Source organism: Mastigoproctus giganteus, chromosome 4, assembly GCF_048544385.1.
Source record: "Mastigoproctus giganteus isolate SK-2022 chromosome 4, ASM4854438v1, whole genome shotgun sequence".
NCBI lineage: Eukaryota > Metazoa > Arthropoda > Arachnida > Uropygi > Thelyphonidae > Mastigoproctus > Mastigoproctus giganteus.
In genome coordinates, this window is record NC_143578.1 from 157822580 (window position 1) to 157841479 (window position 18900).

Sequence of the window (18900 nt, forward strand, 5' to 3'; positions counted from 1 at the left end):
CGTTATAACAGGCAGAGTTCAGTTTCCGTGCATGGCAGCCTGGTCGTACCCATAGATTCTTAGCACCCTCTGCTTCAACTCTAATCCTCTCGCTGCTGTAAGAGGGAGAGTGAAATCTGCTGGGGACTGAGGGCCATTTGCTTTGTCTTGCTGTCATATGCTGGAGGGTTTGGTCTTTTCCTCTTCACGCTGACCAGGCGTCTTGAAGAGAACTACTCTACACGTTTGTTGACACTTAAGTGACGTAACAGGGCTTACCATTGAGAAGGTGTGCATGAGCGGATTTTAGGGAGGCAGGCCAACCGGACTTCTCCTAAATCTTCTGTAATAGAGAGATATTGGATCCATCAGTGTTTTAGGCTGAGTGTCTGATAACACACAGGATACTTGTTCCCCTCTTAGAACCTTGCTTGATGTAGGATAGACGTGCGGAAATGTGCCTTTAGCCAGCGGGTAGTTGATAGCCTAAATAAATTTAAGGCTCAGCTGGACCGGTATTTCAAACGAACGGAGGGGTGAAGTGGAAGTGGATTTTTTTTTTTTTTTTTTGGCTGATGCTGCATAAGCTTGCTTTCTTGCATCCTATGCCTCTACTAATGCTAATGCTACAGAAACTCGGGATTTTCATCCTTGGCCACACATATATAGCATTATAAAACTCTTTAGACATGCAATACAATTTGGGTTTAAGAACTATGATACATTATTTAATAACCTTAAGGACTTTAGACTTGGCGACAATGACAATTTATTCTCACTAGATGTTACCTCATTATATGTGAATGCAAAACGTTGAATGCACATAGATATTATTTGTGATATGTTAAATAATAACTCGATACCAATTAATTACACGAAGCTTCCTATTAAGGAAATTTTTCACTTAATTAAACTGTTAGTTGAGGCCAACTATATCACCTTTTGAAACAAAGTGTACAAACAAATTTTTGGTTTGCCAATGGAATTGAGCATGGGCGGCTTAATATCGGAGATCTGTCTCTCAATGATTGAGCATATACATTTGACGCCTTTTCAACCCTGTATCACATATTATGGGAGGTATTTAGCATTAGTAGAGGCATATGATGCAAGAAAGCAAGCTTATGCAGCATCAGCAAAAAAAAAAAAAAAAAAAAACCCCTTCCACTTCACCCCTCCGTTCGTTTGAAATACCTGTCCAGCTGAGCCTTAAATTTATTTAGGCTATCAACTTCCACAACAAGGGATGGAAGTCTGTTCCACCAACCAACTACCCGCTGGCTAAAGGCAAATTTCTGCACATCTATCCTACAACTGTCTTTCCTCAATTTGAATTTATGCCCTCTCAGGTGATTATTCTGATCAAGAGACAGTATCCCATCGGCACTGAGCATGCTCAAACCACTGAAGGCTTTATACACCTCTATCAGATCACCTTGCTGGTGCCTAGTCGCCAGACACTGATTTGCTAAACTTAAGACTTTCTTCGTAAGAGCCATCCTTTGTTCCATTCACTAATCTTGTTGCCCTTCTCTGTACTCGTTCCAGCAGCTCTACATCCTTCTTGAAATGACGCCTCCAGACCTGTATACAGTACTCAAGGTGTGGCCTGACCATTGCCTTATACAAGGGAATAATCACCTCCCTATCCCTGCTAGAAAAATTCCTGTATATCATTGATAAGACACCATGAGCTACTCTTGCAGCCCGTCTGCACTGTTCAGAGAACTTCATATCTGCCTGCACAATTACCCCCAGGTCCTTTTCATTCTCTACCACTGTTAGTGTAGTACCACAGAGTTGATACATTGCTCTGGGGTTGCTGTTTCCCATATGTAGTACTTTATATTTGTCAATGTTAAACTTCATTTGCCACCTTTCAGCCCATCTGCTCAACCTTTCCAGATCCTGTTGCAGCAGCATCAGTAGCATCCTTAACAACCCTGCCAACCTTTGTATCGTCTGCAAACCTGGACATTAAGCTTGATATACCATCATCAGTATTATTTATAAATACAGTAAATAACAATGGACCGAACACTGAACCCTGAGGGACTCCACCCCGTATCACTTACTATGGGAGGTATTTAGATGATGTTCTAGTTATTACTGATAGTAGTACTATCCAAGACATTTTACATTTGTTTAATAATATTCATTCTAGACTCAAATTTACATTGGAAAGGGAGGATACTGTCATGAAATTTTTCAAATTTCATGCTTACTTCGGATGCGAATAAAATCCAATTTAACATCTATCGAAAACCTAAACCCCACTATGCTTCTACATTATAACAGCTATCACCCATTCGCCTACAAAAGATAGATTATCTTTAATCAATTTCTAAATGCCTATACATATTCAATGAGGGGAATCTGCTTTGGGCTCAGAAATACAAATATTAACCAGCAGATTGTTAAACAGAAGTTATCGCCTTGCTACAATAAACCGAATTAGGGATAGGATACAAAATACTACACTAACCAACAATAATAATATCAAAAGATACTTTATTTCTGTCCCATGTGTTGAGCAGTGGCACAAACAGCTTAACAGATTCTTTAAAGATACAGAATTTAAAATTGTGCCCAGGCGAATACGGAAATTACATGCTATACTGAACGCTCAGTCCTTTCCTCGTTTGCAACACAAATTAATGACCTGGTATACAACATTTCTTGCTTTGATTGTGACTTGTCTTACCAAGGTTCGACGTGTTTTCCTCTGAATATTCGTGTTAATCAACATGCGGCCTCAGTTCGTGCTTCTCGTTCAGCAGCATCAGAATTAGCCTTTCACACTGTTAATGAAAAATACTTTTTTATTTAATGAGGCCAAAATACTTAGTGTCCAACATAATTATACGCGACTATTAATTGCAGAAACCATAGAAATTAAATTACATGAGAATTCTGTTAATGTTCGCTGGTCATATCTGATCTCCGATTTGTGGGCTTTTATATGCATGCGCGTTGACAAATAACTCCTATTTAAATTCCATGCTCACCCCTATTTGTAATTTTCATTCCCGTGATCACGACATACAGTCAAAGCGTTTTCAGCTTCAGGAATGAAAATCATTTTGCAATTTTTTCATTAAGTTCTTTTAATTTTCTTGTTTTTAATTGTGTTAAATTGATTTGTAATTATTTCTTACTCTAATGTAAGATTTTCAATTTTTTTGTTTTTATTTCTGGAGAGCATCATATGGAAGTGTTCCATGTACTATATTGAAGTAAACTTCTCTTATTATTTTACAAATACTGATATCAACATAGAACGTATTGAGCATTACAGCTCTGGTTCATACTATCTAAACTAGTAGTAAATTCTGTCTTATTGCATTTGCAATAATACCGATAACTGGTTTTTCTGTGGGTTTTTACGTTATTATGTTGAAATGTGTTACCACTTCACTGAAATCTTCAATCATAAATAAATTTTCAGAACCTTCTCTTCATTCCTATTTACTTATTACAATGATGAAGGGGAAGCGGCCAATGGAAAGTGCAAGTGGTGGCAGTGCTAAGAAACGAAACAAAATTGATTTAGAAATGAAAGTGAAAATGAGTAAGAAGCAGGAAGAAGTTTATCATCAATTGCATGGGATTTAGGGCCTGCTGCTTCAACAGTGAATGCTATTTTAAAGAACTGTGCATATAAAAGAACATGTTAAAGGATCAATGCATTTAAGGTCAACAGTGATCACAAAATAGCATTCAGGTGCTATCGAAGAGTACACTTTTGAAATTTTTCCTGCATATGAGATTTAAAAAAAAAAAAAAAGAATAAATAAATTCTATTTATGTGTTTGTTGAACATTTCTTTTTTGCTTCAATCAAATTCAGTGCGCACAGTTGTGAGTGCTGCATGCTAAGCCTTTAAGGAAATTTCGACTTGCATAAAATTCAACTTGTGTAGTTCTGCGGAATGCAACCCTTATGGAAGTCGGGGAGTGGCTGTATGCCTTCATTCAGAACATTGACTGAATCCCATATTTTAGCAGAATCCCACAATATGGGATTCTGTTCAATCCCATATTGAACAGAATCCCATATTTTAGCAGTCTGTCATTCCTCCCTGCTTGGTGGCATACATGTTGCAGTGAGAACCAGTAAATTTGATACTACAGGTCCTTGGCAGTATGTGGTCCATACAGAGAACTTGATTGACATGGGCAAGAGACATAATCTGATGTACAGAGGGTCCTCGGTATCAGAGTCCCCGCAGTTACAAGGTTACAGGTTACAATATGAAGAATGCAAAAATAACATGGAGGATTTTTGGAAAAGTTTTTTTAAAATTCTTCACAGTATAAAAATGATTGGAGAAGCTTGGAAAGAAACTTCGTGTAGATTAATGAATAGTTCATGGAAAAAGTTATACCCTGATGCTGTTTATGAATATGAAGAATGCAGTGTGACCAGGTTACAAAATGAAATCTTAAGTCTTACAAAAGAAGTAGGATTCCATGAAGTTGATGATGAGGATATTGCAATTGCTTGAATCAAGTGCAAAACCACTTACAAATGAGGATCTAGCAGAATTAGACCAACTACCCATAGAAGAAGAGGAAGCTGAAAATGATGATGACTTGATGGAATCACCAAAGGATAAAGGTTTGGAAATGAAAGAATTAAAGGAAGCCCTTGAGAAAACTGATCAAGCACTTCAATATTTTTGTTAGAATGACCCTCTTCTTGATCGGGCAGCAAAAGTTAGCATGAAGTTAAAGACATAACTAAATGCTACGACACAATTTTATCTGAATAAATACAGCAAAAAAACAAAACTCTGGATTCATTCTATATTTGTAAAACTGCAAAATGTATAACTTCAATAAGCTTTACTTAACCTTACATTGTTCAACATGTTATAATAAAGTATGTCTAATAGAATAATTGTCTTATTTTTCTGTTATTTCAATCCATTTTTTTACTATGTATAAGTACATAATACACCTTACGAAAATTTGGTACCTGTTTTTAGTGGAATTTTCTGGAACTAGTTATTCTCGGATAATGAGGGGCCCCTGAACTTCGAAAAAGGGATTAATTGTTGGATATCAGTAGAAGGGTACCCAACAATCGGTTCTACGGAACTTGCAGATCTTGTGGTCTGTTTGCGAGTGCTGTTTTTAAGGTTTCTAAGAGTGGATTGGTGGACAGAGCAGCACTTGTCAAGCCAGTGGCAGCTGCCCACACCTCATCAATGGTTGCAGTGAAAGTAGGCTGTTCTGATATATATACTAGCCGATAGATGGGAAATAGTGGAATAGTTAACAGTGGACTTTAAACAGGGGATAACCAGCAGTGTTTCACATACCATGATCCAATGAACCCTCCTCCATATGTGCCCCAAGGTACCAATGCTTAATGCCACCCATTGCCAACAATGCCTGAACAGAACAGCCTGAACAGAATCATTGGACCATTGCAAATGTCAGAAAAGTCAACTTTTTTTTTTTTTTTTTTGCAGAAACTAGTTTCCTGCTATAGTATGGCAGGTGGTGGGAGACTGTCACCACAAAGGGGGGGGTGTCTACCGATACTTGATCAGCCACAATGAGGTAGTTTTAGCATTCAGTGTGTGGTCTAGGGGTATGAGGGTTACAAGACAGTCCCAGGAAAGCATCCCCCAAAGAAAAATACTGCTACCACCTGCTCGTTTCTGTTGAGTCAGGATATTGGACTGATTCCTCTGTAGTTTGTAGCTGTACCCTCTATACACAAAGGCATAGAAAATTTGTCCATAGTATGTACAGAGAGAGAGAGAGAGTCTATGCTCAATATGTGCCCTGACATTTAATGTTAAAATGTCATAATTTGTGTAAATAGCAATTATAAAAGGTGATTCATAATTTTGCAGTGGGTGCCTGATAACAAAAAGAATTAAATTTTTTTTTTTTTTGCTTTAAAACAGTTCAACTGAATTGTTAAAATTTTCTTCCTGTATTGAAGAAATTGATGCAAAATGATTACTTTGAAATGTAATACATACTGTAAAACATAGTTTACACCATAGCCGAGTGGTCAGGAGTGGGAGTGCAGTAGCACACGCTCTTTGAGTAGACCAGGGTTCAAGTCCCTGACTGCTAAATACGGTCGATCTGCCAACCCGCCCTGGACCAGCGTGGTAGATTATGGTCCATGTCCCTCAGCATGAATTGTTGAGGAGGCTTCCATCCTGCAGTGGGTTGATAATGGCTGCAGTTTATGTATCAATTGGTGTGGTTCAGAAAATTAAATTTATTAAAAAAACAAAACAAAAAATCATGAAATGGATGTAGTTTTATCAGGTATTGTTTCCCATCTTTAGTCTATAGAAAGATGGAAAAATTCTCAGTAAAAACTCACTGTGATAATGTAATTATTATTCAGAATAAATGTTTGATACAACCTCATTTTTCAGCTACACATGCTCTTTCTTATCACGCAAGCGAGGCTCTCGCATTCTCCAGAATACACGGCTTATTTCTTGTGCTGTCAACAGCATCTGAACATGTGGTGAAAGTTCCTGAAGACTGTCTCCATAGATCCAAGTGAATTGGATTTGCATTTGGTGATTGGTAGGCCATTTCACTGGAATAGCATAACAGTGACCTATCCAGTGTTCTGGGTAATGATTGTTCAGGAAGCATTGTGCTGATTGTTTGAAAAGTGTGTGTCATCATGTATGAGACACATGTATACAAGGTAACACCTTCCTCAACTACATATAAAACAGTAGTCAGAAAGCCCAAATACCAATTTGTATTTGGGCTTTCTGACTACTGTTTTATATGTACAATGATATGGTAACATTGAGTAGACGAATAATCATGTCCCATGGAATGAGTACAGAGAAGGCCAGTGAGATTGGTGAGTGGAACAAAAGGAGTGCTTTTACAAAGAAAGGGTTCAGTTCTGCAAATTGCAGCATCTGGAGACTAGGCACCTGCGAGGTGATCTGATTGAAGTATTTAAGGCTTGCATAGTGATAATAACACTGAAACTTATTCAGATTAACACATAACATAGTTTTTTTTATATTCAAGTTAAATTTAAATAAGCAATGAAGCTTTTATCTTCAAAATTGTGCATATAGTTATAAAAAAAGTGAGCACGCACAGTAGATGGTTTTATGGGAAACATACTTCACGTTTCTTTTAGGTATTTTGATTTGTATATATTCATTACAAAATAAAATGGGATGTTTTTGATGTTTGTTTGTTTGTTTGTTATTTGGTTTAGGATAATTGCTAATTAGGATAATTAGTTGCTAATGCTCCTAAAAATTTAGGAGCATTAGCAACTAAGGCCATATTGTTCCGGGAATATGCAGTGGTCAATCTCTTGACCTTTCCGCATCCTCCGTATTTGGTGGTGACTGGCTCGAACCTCGGTCTAATCAAGAAGTGTGTGCTACGCACTGCTGCTCCTTCCCACCTGGCTACGGAGGCGCTGTTTTTGATGTGAAAACTTCTATAGCGGCACCTAACAGTGGAATGCAATGAAAAAAGAAATAGTTGACAAATATTTCTATTGTTGCTGTCATATGACAAATACTTATATTGTTGCAATCATGCTTCCTGCAGTATGATTGTGTCGTAATACTATTCAACAAATGGCTGCAATCAAATGAGTAATCAAATGGGTAATTAGGCTATTGGCTTGGATATTGCTAACCTCTTCCAAGCTAAGGATGTTTTCAGATAAAATAACACATCTTTCCTGCGTGCAAGGTACATGTGCAGTTTTTTTATTGTGTTTTTCTAATGCAGTTCGAAATTCAAATGAATGGATTTGAATTTTGTAAATCGGTTCACTAGAACTCGAGACATTGTACCAGTCGCAAAAAATGCGTAATGTGCTCTAATCACACTACTAATGAGTGCTTGGCACAGAGTAGTGGTAGGAGTCTCGGAAGTGCCTCTGGAGGAAGCCATGGATGACGTCACTTCTGTGAAGGATTTTTTGTAACCAATCAGATTTACTCATTCCCAAGAATGTTTCAAATCAAAAAATGAATTTAGTTAAATTTAGTAAATGGATGAGTATGCTATTGCTTAATAAAAGTTTTTTGTATTGTATTTAGTAAATGATCTAGGTGTTAAACGTGATGGCGAAGGAAGAAATTCTGGCGCAGCTGACCAGGTAGTGGAAGAAATCAGAGCTAAAGGTGGAAAAGCAGTTCCTGATTATAGTAAGTGATATATTTAAGTAATTCAAAAATTACTAAACAGATATACATGGTCTTTATCCCACAGGTTTGTACACAGTATCATTTAATTTATCGCTTCAGTGCTGGCATGAAATTCTATTGCAGGTATTGACATGGTTTAGAGAATCAAATCTAAAGAAAGCATTGGTAAAACTATAAGAACTCCATTGCTACATTGTTTTCTGTGAAGTACTGATTGATATGAATCTCCATATCTATTAATCATTTTAATCTGTGGTTTTAATGGTCTGTTATATCCACATGTCACTCAGTTTGTCTTATTCCCATGTCACCAGATTGCATAATCTTATTTACTTTATGATAGTCAATGTTAATTTTATGCAGTCAGTCAATGAATGGCTCGATTGCCAAAATGGCTTCTCTCTCGCTCCATCTCCTTTCTTTCGCTCCCCCCCTCTCTCTCTCTCTCTTTCCCTCTGCCACCTTCTTCTGTCAAGTATTATTCAACAGCATAAAAGATAATTCTAAACTTAGCTTGTTCTTGCCAGTGATTTCTCTTCTTTGCCCTAATCTAATGGTAAAATTTCTACATTTATAATACTAAAAAACTGTGAGAAATAACTGAGAATTGTTCGCTTTTTGATGCCACTTTTATTTTCAATCTTTTATGAACATAAGTGTAAAAATTTTTTTATATTAAATACTAAAAATTTAATTATTTTTTGAAAATATCTCTGCAGCACTTCAGATGTGCTTTAGATATGTTTTGCTTCTCTTATTTGAGTATTATCTTCATTATAATGAAGATAATACTCTGACAGAGTGAAATTTCAATCACGAAATCTGTTCTTCAACAACTGGGATGCTAACTGACACATTCTGTAATGTAGTGTGTGAGAGAGAGCATAATGATTAGATATGTTACTATAAAGTGTAAAGAACTTATGACCAGCAGTTCTATGTGTGTTTTAAGTTTTTTTTAATTAAAAATTAATTGAGGTTGCCACATTTATTTTGTGTTTTAAGTTGTCCCTCCATGTGGAATATTATGGCATTTAAAAAAAAAAAAAAAAAAATTCCAGGTCAATCTCTCTTTTTTTTTTTTTTTTTTTTTTTTTTTTTAGGAGCATTAGCAACTAAGGCCATATTGCTCCGGGATATGCGGTGGTCATTCCCTGACCTTTCCGCATCCTCCGTATTTGGTGGTGACGGGTTCGAACCCCGGTCTAATCAAGAAGCGTGTGCTATGCACTGCTGCTCCTTCCCACCTGGCTACGGAGTCGCCTAAAAATTCCAGGTATTTCTTGACTTTCTAATTTTGATTAAAGCTGTTGTATATGCAAAAGTCATGTGTAATGCTGTACAATTTTAGCCAACAGCATAAGAGGATATCAAAAAGATTCTGATCAGTTGCATATGCAGTCTGAAAAGAGAAGTTTAATGTTTTTAAATGGTATGGTTATGTATTTAGGAAATGGAAATCTTGAGTCATTTTTAAACTAAAGGGAAAAGGACTTAATCTTACAATTCGGTCTGACATGAAATTTTCATTCATTGTAAACTGTTGTCTCAGAAGCACGCAGTGTCCTGTCCTTGATTGATGGCACCTTTGCTAGTAGGGTAAAGGACATAATTATACTCTGTATAACGCAGTGATTAGATTGCATTAAGTATTGTATATTCAGGTGTGGGGATCACATCTAAAATTGACAGCTTTTGAGGAAGATTCAGAGGAGGGCAACCAGGTTAGTGAAGAGTGTAAATTGATTCACACTTAAAGAATGGCTTAGAAAGTGTGGAGTGCAAAGTTTTACACTTTGCAAGCCTGGATGTATAAGGGGAAAATGTGATTGAGGTGCACATGCTGCTGAAGGGTTTGAATAAAATAAATGAGGATGGTCTTTTCTTCTTTCTAGGTGAGGCAATGACCAGGAAGGTATAAAGATAAAATCTCACAATAACACAAGATGGATCTCAAGAAGCTTCACTGTGGCATGTTGAATGTTGGAATATGTTCCCTCCCACTGGGGTTATAGGCAGCAAGTATTGGCAAGTTCAAAGTGAGGTTGGATGTAGCTTGTGGGAATGGGAATTAGTTTTATTTTGTAATATTACTTTATATTTTTCTTGCATCATATGGCCTTACCTATACTAAATTAACAAGATTTTGTTTCTGTAAAGCAGCAAACTGACAGGTAGCCTACTTATGGGGTGGCCAACTCCACAGGTTTTACTCTTGTTCATTATTCAGTGCTAACTTATTTTACAACTCTTAAAGAATTTTATAAGCTAAGCTAAACTAGCAAATAAGCTAAGGAATTCAATTCTTCCTTAGATTGAGTTCTTTTTAACTATTGTGATAGTTTTGCATAAAAATTCTCCATATGCATGAAACACTTGTTGCTGTTATGCTGAATAAGTTCTTGCTTTGCTTCTGCTGCATCTGTACTGCAAGTGGATAAGCTAATACAAGCCAGTGTGCTAGCTCTTTCATCACTCTATATATATATATATATATATATATATATATATATATATATATATATATATATATATATATATATATATATATATGTACACAACAATATTAGCATAAATCTCTGGAGTAACAGCGTGTCAGTTATTTGAACCTTTTTCATAGGTTTAGTGTAAGCCCATCCTGACCTTGAAGAGCTGCCAAGAAATGTTGAGACAGATCTGAGGACATTACTTTTTCCACTCTGTTTCTCGTCCTTCTTAGCATCCTTGTTTTGATGCAAATGTGTTTTCATGTTTGATGTTCTGAAACCATAGATTGCCATTATGAGCAATAGTTATAGATTTGTTTCCCCTCCTCACTTTGTAAATAGATAAGTTAGTCCTTCACTTAGAAGGATAGTCTTATGAGGTGGAGCGTAATTAGCTATTAAGCAATTTGCATTGCAGATGTAACAAAATTGGTGGCAAAGAAATGCATGTGTACTATACCTTAGTCACTTTGACTTGTGAATGGTGGCATACCAGAAGTGCTTAACTTTATTATTTTTTTATTTTTAATTATTTATATAATAATGTTACAAGAAATTAGTGTCTGTGGTGTGTGAGTTATTTTATTTTTATTTAGATTCAGTTGAAGATGGTGAAAAAATAGTGAAGACAGCTGTGGAAAATTTTGGTAGAATAGGTGAGAAAATGTTATGGAAAGTTTTTAAAGGATTATTTTAAATTTAAAAAGTTTGGTGTATATGTAACATTTTTAATTAAGAATCAATTTATTATATTCTCGTATGTATGTAATGACATTTTCTAAATACGTATAAAGAAAGTAATGCCTGAAGCTTTTATTTCATGCAAGATACATGAGTGAAAATTAAACAGTGTAGTTAGAACATTGAGAAGTTTTGTTTTGGTATAGAACAAAGTTATGTAGTTTAGTCTCATCTTGTAAAAGTCTCTCTCAACTGTCAATAAGAGATTAGGGATTATTGTAATATGGTACTCCAGGGGTTCACATCTAGTGAGTATGGGCTTGGCACACCCAGGGTCCTGAGCTGGATATCATCATTCTTCTCTTTCTTGGTGATTTTCTCTCTCTCTCTCTTTCTCTCTCTCTCTCTCTCTCTCTCTCTCTCTCTCTCTCATTAATTCAGAATTTTTTTTTTTTTTTTTTTGGCTGGTGCACCATAAGCCTCAGGCTTCCTTGCACCATATGCTAATAATAATGATAAAAGTCAGAGATGGGTGAAGTTCAATTCCTGTTGCAATTAAGGGGGGGCCTCACAGTCCAAGTTTTGTGATGATTCCACTGGTGCACATATTTTGGTGTGGTCTGATAGAGTATTAGAATGATGTAGTGATGGTGACTTCTGTTGCATCTGTGACATATGCAACCTTATACTTTCCCCTATTACCAAAAATGCTCTGAATTTAAACATATAAATCAGTGCTTTGGACACTACTTGAGCACTTTCAAGCAGCTTTGTCTTTTAAGTATAGGCTTCACACATTAATGCAGTATACAGACAGAAAAATCTAGTTCCCTACTTGCAAAGCTTCTATAAATTGTAGACAGGATTGCATGTACCTTCCTAATTACCTGTTTCACTGCTTCAAATCAGATATGAAAAATATCTGATTTGAATACCTAATTGTCACTGCTTAAAATCACTTACAAATCAGATATGGAAACCACCTGTTTCATATCTAATTTCTATTATAACCCATAGTCTTTTTTAACCTAAACTACTTTTAATTCTTCTCTCCTACCTTATAAGCAACTGTTGGGTTTCTGTTCACCACACGGGGAAAGTCTTGCATTTGAATTATTGAACTTAGTTTGCCATTTTTCAGATCATGTCTGCAACCAACTCAAGTCATTTTTAAGCAGCATGGTTTCGATTGTAAATCATTAAGTCATCACAGCACTTTGACAGTTTCCCTTGTCAGTGTCATTAAAGAAGGTCAAAGTCCAAATACAGGATGGGTCCCAACACTCAATTTAGGACTTCACTTGCTACACTGGCTCATCCTGAACAATGTCCATTTATGCCTACTCTTTTCTCCTATCTTTTAGCTGGCCTTGATCCAAAAGGGAATTTGCTGATAATCTCACTTTTTGGCTGTCAAAGTGAGATTATTTCCCCAGCTTATTTAATAGCCTTTCATGGGTAGGGGGCTAAAGGGGGCATAGCTGTCTTATACTCTAAATAATGTGCATTATTTTTTTTTTTTTTACTGCTACATACTGATTAATTCTTAACACTGCTCTAGTCCACCTCTTTAGAAAATTCTGGGACCATCCTTGTTTGTGGAAAACCATATCAAAAGATTACTGAACTCAAGGTAAACAATGTCAAGTTGGCTTATTTCATCCAACTGTATTTTGACTTCATAATAATTGGCCAGATTGGTCATGCAAGCATTCGTCTTCACAAACCCATGCTGTTATTCATTAACCTAGCTGCTGCCTCTGCATTTATGATGGAGCTTATTTTTTTTTTTTATTGGCTACTATCTCTTGTTTGCTGTCCTAACTTTTTTTTTTTTGTGAAAATGGAGAAAAATTGAATAATTAAAAACAATAGTAGCATAACCCTAACTGAAAACATTAAAACTGCCTTTGCCATTAAATTCAAAATTCAAAAGTCTCTGAATTTGAGCGTAATTTATTGTTACTCTGCAGCTGATAAAGTATCAAGTGTGCTAGTCTGAATCACCTAAAAAATATGAGGAATGTGCAAAATTGCATGTTTCCCTATTGCAGAATAAAAGTTATTTACTGTATTGAATTTTTTTGCAGGCATGGTGACATTTGAAATATGGTTTAACAATGTTCTTTAAGGCATCCAAGAAATGTGGATGTCATGTTTAAGAAGACATAAATATAACATTTTCCATTATAAATATTATAAAACATAAAAAAAGTAACATTTGCTTTTGTGTATTGAAATGTGATTTTTCAGTTTGAAATGGTTGGAATTTGATGCAATTAGACATTTGCAAAAAATTAAATGTTCAAATAATATGCAGTGCATACAAAGAAATATGAAAATAAGTACAGTAAACCCCCGCTATTCGTGGTATTTGTATTCGTGGTTTTGCATATTTGCAGTCGCTGATTTAATATAAAATGAAACCTAAAAAAAATGTGAATTTTAAATCGCCGTGAACATTTTCCACCATAAAAAAACATGGGCGTGACTAAAATCATCTTTCCCCATCAAAACGGTGCTCAGTGGGTGGGGGGAGAGGGGTGACAAAATCGCGAGCGTGGATGTTTCTCCCTAATCCTTGTTCAGTATGTGTTATGCGCTTGTCATGGAAGGTTTCGTTGTTTGCTTTTAATTTATATGCTTATAAAGTGAATAAATTTATAAATTGATATGCTTACAAAAGTGAAAAATCTATCGTTTTGCAGTGTGTTAGTGTAAATAAACAGACTTTTTCGAGTGTATTAACGGTAGAAAGTGACTTTATTGTGGACGAATTCTTTTCTAACCCTTACAAAAATATGACTACGAATAATAAGGGAATTGTGAAAAGATCAAGCGTTATGAGTAAAATTCAGTTATTAGACAAAATTTCTAATGGTGAAAGTGTCTCGTAGTTGCAAAACTTTATAAAATCAATAAGTCAACGGTACGATCAATTAAGAAATCGGAAGAAAAAATCCGCCGTAGTGTCTGTGAAAACGCGCTAATTGCTTCAAAAATTTTCTCTGTAACTCGTGATGTTAAATTAGAAAAAATGGAAAAAGCTTTAAATCTGTGGATAGAAGACTGAACTCAAAACACCTTTATCAACACTTCATGCAAAACACCTTTATCAACACTTTAGTGAAACTGGTGATAGCACTGGCAGGATAAGTTTTTTTTTTTTTTTTTTAGCTATAGCAAAGGCGCTGGATTGAAAGATTTGTTTGAAATTTCTCATAAATATTACATTTAATATTAAATTGTTTCTTATTTTCATTTCAATGCCTTATGCTTGCATTTCACTATGTACTGTCTATGTACATAGTCATATTATGAAGGTACATATAATACATACATAGATAAAATTTTAGACTAGTTTTTCTTATATATTTCATACTTTGGAACAGAACTCCTTTATTACTATGGGAGCCATAACTCAGTATTCGCATTTTCGGTATTCGCGGCATTTCTCAGGAACGTAACCCCTGCAAATAGCGGGGGTTTACTGTATATCATATCATATAAAAAAGTTTGACAGAATTTTATATGATATGATATACTGTATATCATATCATATAAAAAAGTTTGATTTATCTAATCTTCGTTTAACCTATAATTTGAACTAGCCAGTTATACATCCCAGTGTTTCCACTGGAATGTTACTTCAGCCATTTACTTTAGAATGATTATTGTAGGAAATCTGATTGTAGCTTTACTGAAATTTGAAATAATTTTTTTTTTTTTTTTTTCGGTGGCCGTATTGTTAATAAAAGTAAGTTAATTAATGTATGTAGTGTGTTACATTTCAGGTGTGTCAGCAAATAATTCATAATTTATTAAAAAAAAAAAAAAAATTAGTAAAAGGAACTACTTTTGAGTGAATTGAGAACATTTCATTCCTACATGTCCACCATATTGCCCATTTATTCCTCCAATCAGTGTATGGCAACAAATGTTAATATCCAGTGCTTCAGTTGTCGTGTTTGTGAAAACCTGTGTGGTATTTATGAGGGGAAGGGGATTCGAGGTTTATATTGGTCCAATTTTAATGAAAACTGGGAAGGCCCAACAAATTTTTCTGAAAGAGAGAGAAATATAAGACTTTGAAAATATGTCCACTGGAAGTTGAGTTTATATGTGGAAGGATGGACAGGTGGGTGGATCGATATGGTAAAGACTATGTATAAACGTGAATGTGCCTAAAAATGGCAAAAAAAGCAAGGAGTTTTATGCATGAGCTGAAAGCATTTTTTTTTTTTTTTTTTGTGCATTGGCCATATTGTTCATTCATTCCTGAAGTCAGAACATGGCAACAGACATCTTCAGAGGAATTTGCTGGTATGATATTCACAGTATGGATTCATTGAGGATTGATCTTGTCTGACCAGTCTTGATTAACTACTACTATGAGGTGGTCATGAAGGAAAAAATAATTTTTATATCATATACTTTAGATTTCATTTAAGCTTTTGAAGTTGTTGACTGTGATGGATTCCTTATTGTTTACAGTATTTATTAATGATATTGTGGAAGACATCAAATGTCTTAAGTTTATATCTAAGTTTACAAAGATGGGCAAGGGGATTAATGACAATTGGTGTATGCTAATCCACCAAGACCTGGACTGAAGAATGGCAATTTTGGTATAACATTGATAAATGTATGGTACTGCATTTTGGGTAGTAGTAATTCCATAATAATATACTGATCAGGTGATATTACAATCTAGGTGGAGGTTACTCTTTGCTCTTTCTCAGATAAGGCCTAGGGTAATTGTACAGTCTGTCTAGTTCTCTGAGCAGTGCATTTTTTCAGTGCAAATAAAGAGGTGATTATTCCATTGTATAAGGAGGAAGTCTTTCCAAAACTTTATATTTTATAGCTGGAGACTTTTTTTTTTCCTAGTAACATTTTTTTGTGGCCAAAAATATAAACTAAAAAGAAGAAGAAGAAAAAAAAAAAAAGGTCCATATTTTATAGTTTTTTTTAAGAGGAACATGATTAGTTGTTTAACATTTCAAAGCAACTTTGCCTGGAGCAAAAGATGACAATGTTATCCTTAAATCTTGGGCTTTGGCATTATTTGTTTCTATACTTGTTTTTGAAGGAAACCAAAGACAAGAGATTATTTTACACTTATAGGTTATGACTTGTCACGTTCATGAATGTTGTGTGACAATAATGGAGCCATGCAGCTATTTGTATATTTTCTAAGATTGAGTATTTCTTCTTCAAGGACAAGTACCCCCCAACCACAGACCACACTTTGGTAAATGCTGGCATAAAACAGTGGCTAAAATACTGCTTTATACCAGCATTTCCCAAAACCACTACTTTCTCGCATCTTATATATGTTATGTATGTATGTTATATACACTAAGTGATCACTGAATTATGACCACCCCCCATAAAAACTGAGTGAGACCTGTTGACCACGTGAGGTACAAGAGGGTGGAGTTAGTCGACCTACGTCAGTGGTTCAGTAGGTAGTAAAATTCCAAGCGTGATGGGTAAAAAGAAGGATTTATCGGACTTTGATAAAGGACAGATTGTGGGTACTCAATGAGCTGGTGCCTCGATTTCCCAAACGGCTGAACTGGTGGGTGTTCGAGAGCCGCCCTAGTTAAAGTGTACCAGGACTGGCATCAAAATGGTCAAACAATGACCTGATGGCAAAACTGCAAAGGTCAGTGAAAGGTTGATGTTAGAGGTGAGCGCTGATCTGACGACTCGTACAGGCAAACAGGCAGAGCACTGTTGAAGAGTTGACTACCCGATACAACATGGGCCAACCTGGAACAATATCTGGCACAACCATGTGTCTCACGCTCACATGTATGGGCTATACCAGCATATTATCCCTACAGCATCCTCTCCCAACCAAGGTTCATCAGCATAAAAGACTCTCCTGGTGCAAAGAGCATGCAAGTTGGACATTAGAAGACTGGAAGAAGGTGTACTGGTCAAATGAGTCACTTTATTTACTCCATACTGTGGATTGTCGTGTACGTTTGGCATCAACAGCATGAGGCTCTTGATCCATCATGCATGGTATCAAAAGTGCAGGCTGCTGGAGACGGTTGTATGGTGTGGGGCATGTTTCACTGGGGAACTTGGACTCCTAGTGCATGTGGAACAACGTATTAGTGGTCTCCGCTATCGTCAACTGCTTGCTGACTGTGTACACCCTGCTATGTTACTTTTTCCTGAATGGTGATGGTGTCTTCCAAGATGACAGTGCATTGAACCATCGGGCACTTGTTGTGTAGGAATGGTTTGAGGAACACAGTTCTGACTTCCAGCATATCGATTGGGCTGCAAACTCCCCTTGATGTCAATTCCATAGAGCACTTTAGGGACACTATGGAATGGCATATCAGGCGTCTGGATACACTAATCACCTCCATACCTGCATTGCTGACCGCATTACACACAGCTTGGTTGGCCCTACCTCACGAATGCTTCCAACATCTTGTTGAATCAATGCCATGTCGAATAGCTGCTGTACTGAGGGCAAAAGGAGGACCTATAAAGTATTAGGTAGGTGGTCATAATTCAGTATAATATATAACAGTGTTAATATATAACATAATATATGTTATATATCTTATTCATCTTATATATTTTTGGGGACCTCATTTCAGGAAGGATTTGGCTTTGTTGAAACTAGTACAGAGAAGAGGAACATGTTTAGTTGGGCACAATAGGATATTCATAGCAAGAAAGACTTGATTTATATAAATTCCTCTTTCTGGAAACTAGTCACATGCAAGGAGATCTGATTGAAGTGTTTAAGGCTCCATTTAAAGTCTTAAGGCTTTAAATGGATTGAATCAAGTAATGCTGTGGCATTCTTAGTCTTCCTCAGATGACACACATAAGGGGACATACATTTAAATTTAAAATGATGATTGCAGGATAGATGTGTGAAGATTGGCTTTCAAGTCATATGTAGAGCACTCATATATCTTTTAATTATGAGCATTCTGAGTTAAACTATTGAAAAGTAGAACAAGGAATAACTAGTGAATGGTGCTGACTCATGCTCCAAAAAACAAAAAAAAAAAAAAAAAAAAAAAATTCTCTTCAAGAAAAATAATTCAAATTGCGCACATATAAAAGCAATCCTAAACAGTCCAAAGAAGCTGCTAATTCTCAGAAGGCTATTTTCACATGCAATAAAACTATGTTCATGTTTCTCTCTTCTGTATTGAAAAGAGCATTTTGCTTGTTCCTTTTAAATGTTACACCAACATCTTAAAAACTGAATGTCTCTTCACTCAAATGTGCCACACATCTGTTGACCGGGTTCATTACTTTTTTCATATGTTAAAGATTGTGAAATGTAAATTTTTAGGTCAACAGCTTGTTGAAGCTTGTAGTTTGGAAGCTGATCACCATATCAGCCTGACTTAGGATGGTTCTGACTTGGTCATAGGCAGTGTTTCTGCCAAGGTTATGAGAGTTTTAAACAAGAATACAAGATTGTTCTTCTGTTCAGTGTTAACTATTTAAAAGTAGAACTTGATTAGCAGCTGTTTCTGTTAAATACTTTATATTGATGCATGTGTCTACCTGGAGCAC

The 18900-nt window shown here is 35.9% G+C and overlaps 1 protein-coding gene across 1 annotated transcript in view; it reads left to right on the top strand.

The window, feature by feature from the left end:
* Positions 1–18900, top strand: part of Mfe2 (peroxisomal Multifunctional enzyme type 2) — a 741845-nt gene that overhangs the window by 64857 nt on the left and 658088 nt on the right. The window contains exons 3-4 of the mRNA XM_090372984.1: positions 8057–8164; positions 11247–11306. Of these exons, the coding sequence (XP_090229110.1) occupies positions 8057–8164; positions 11247–11306 (168 nt within the window). The remainder of the gene's footprint in view (positions 1–8056; positions 8165–11246; positions 11307–18900) is intronic.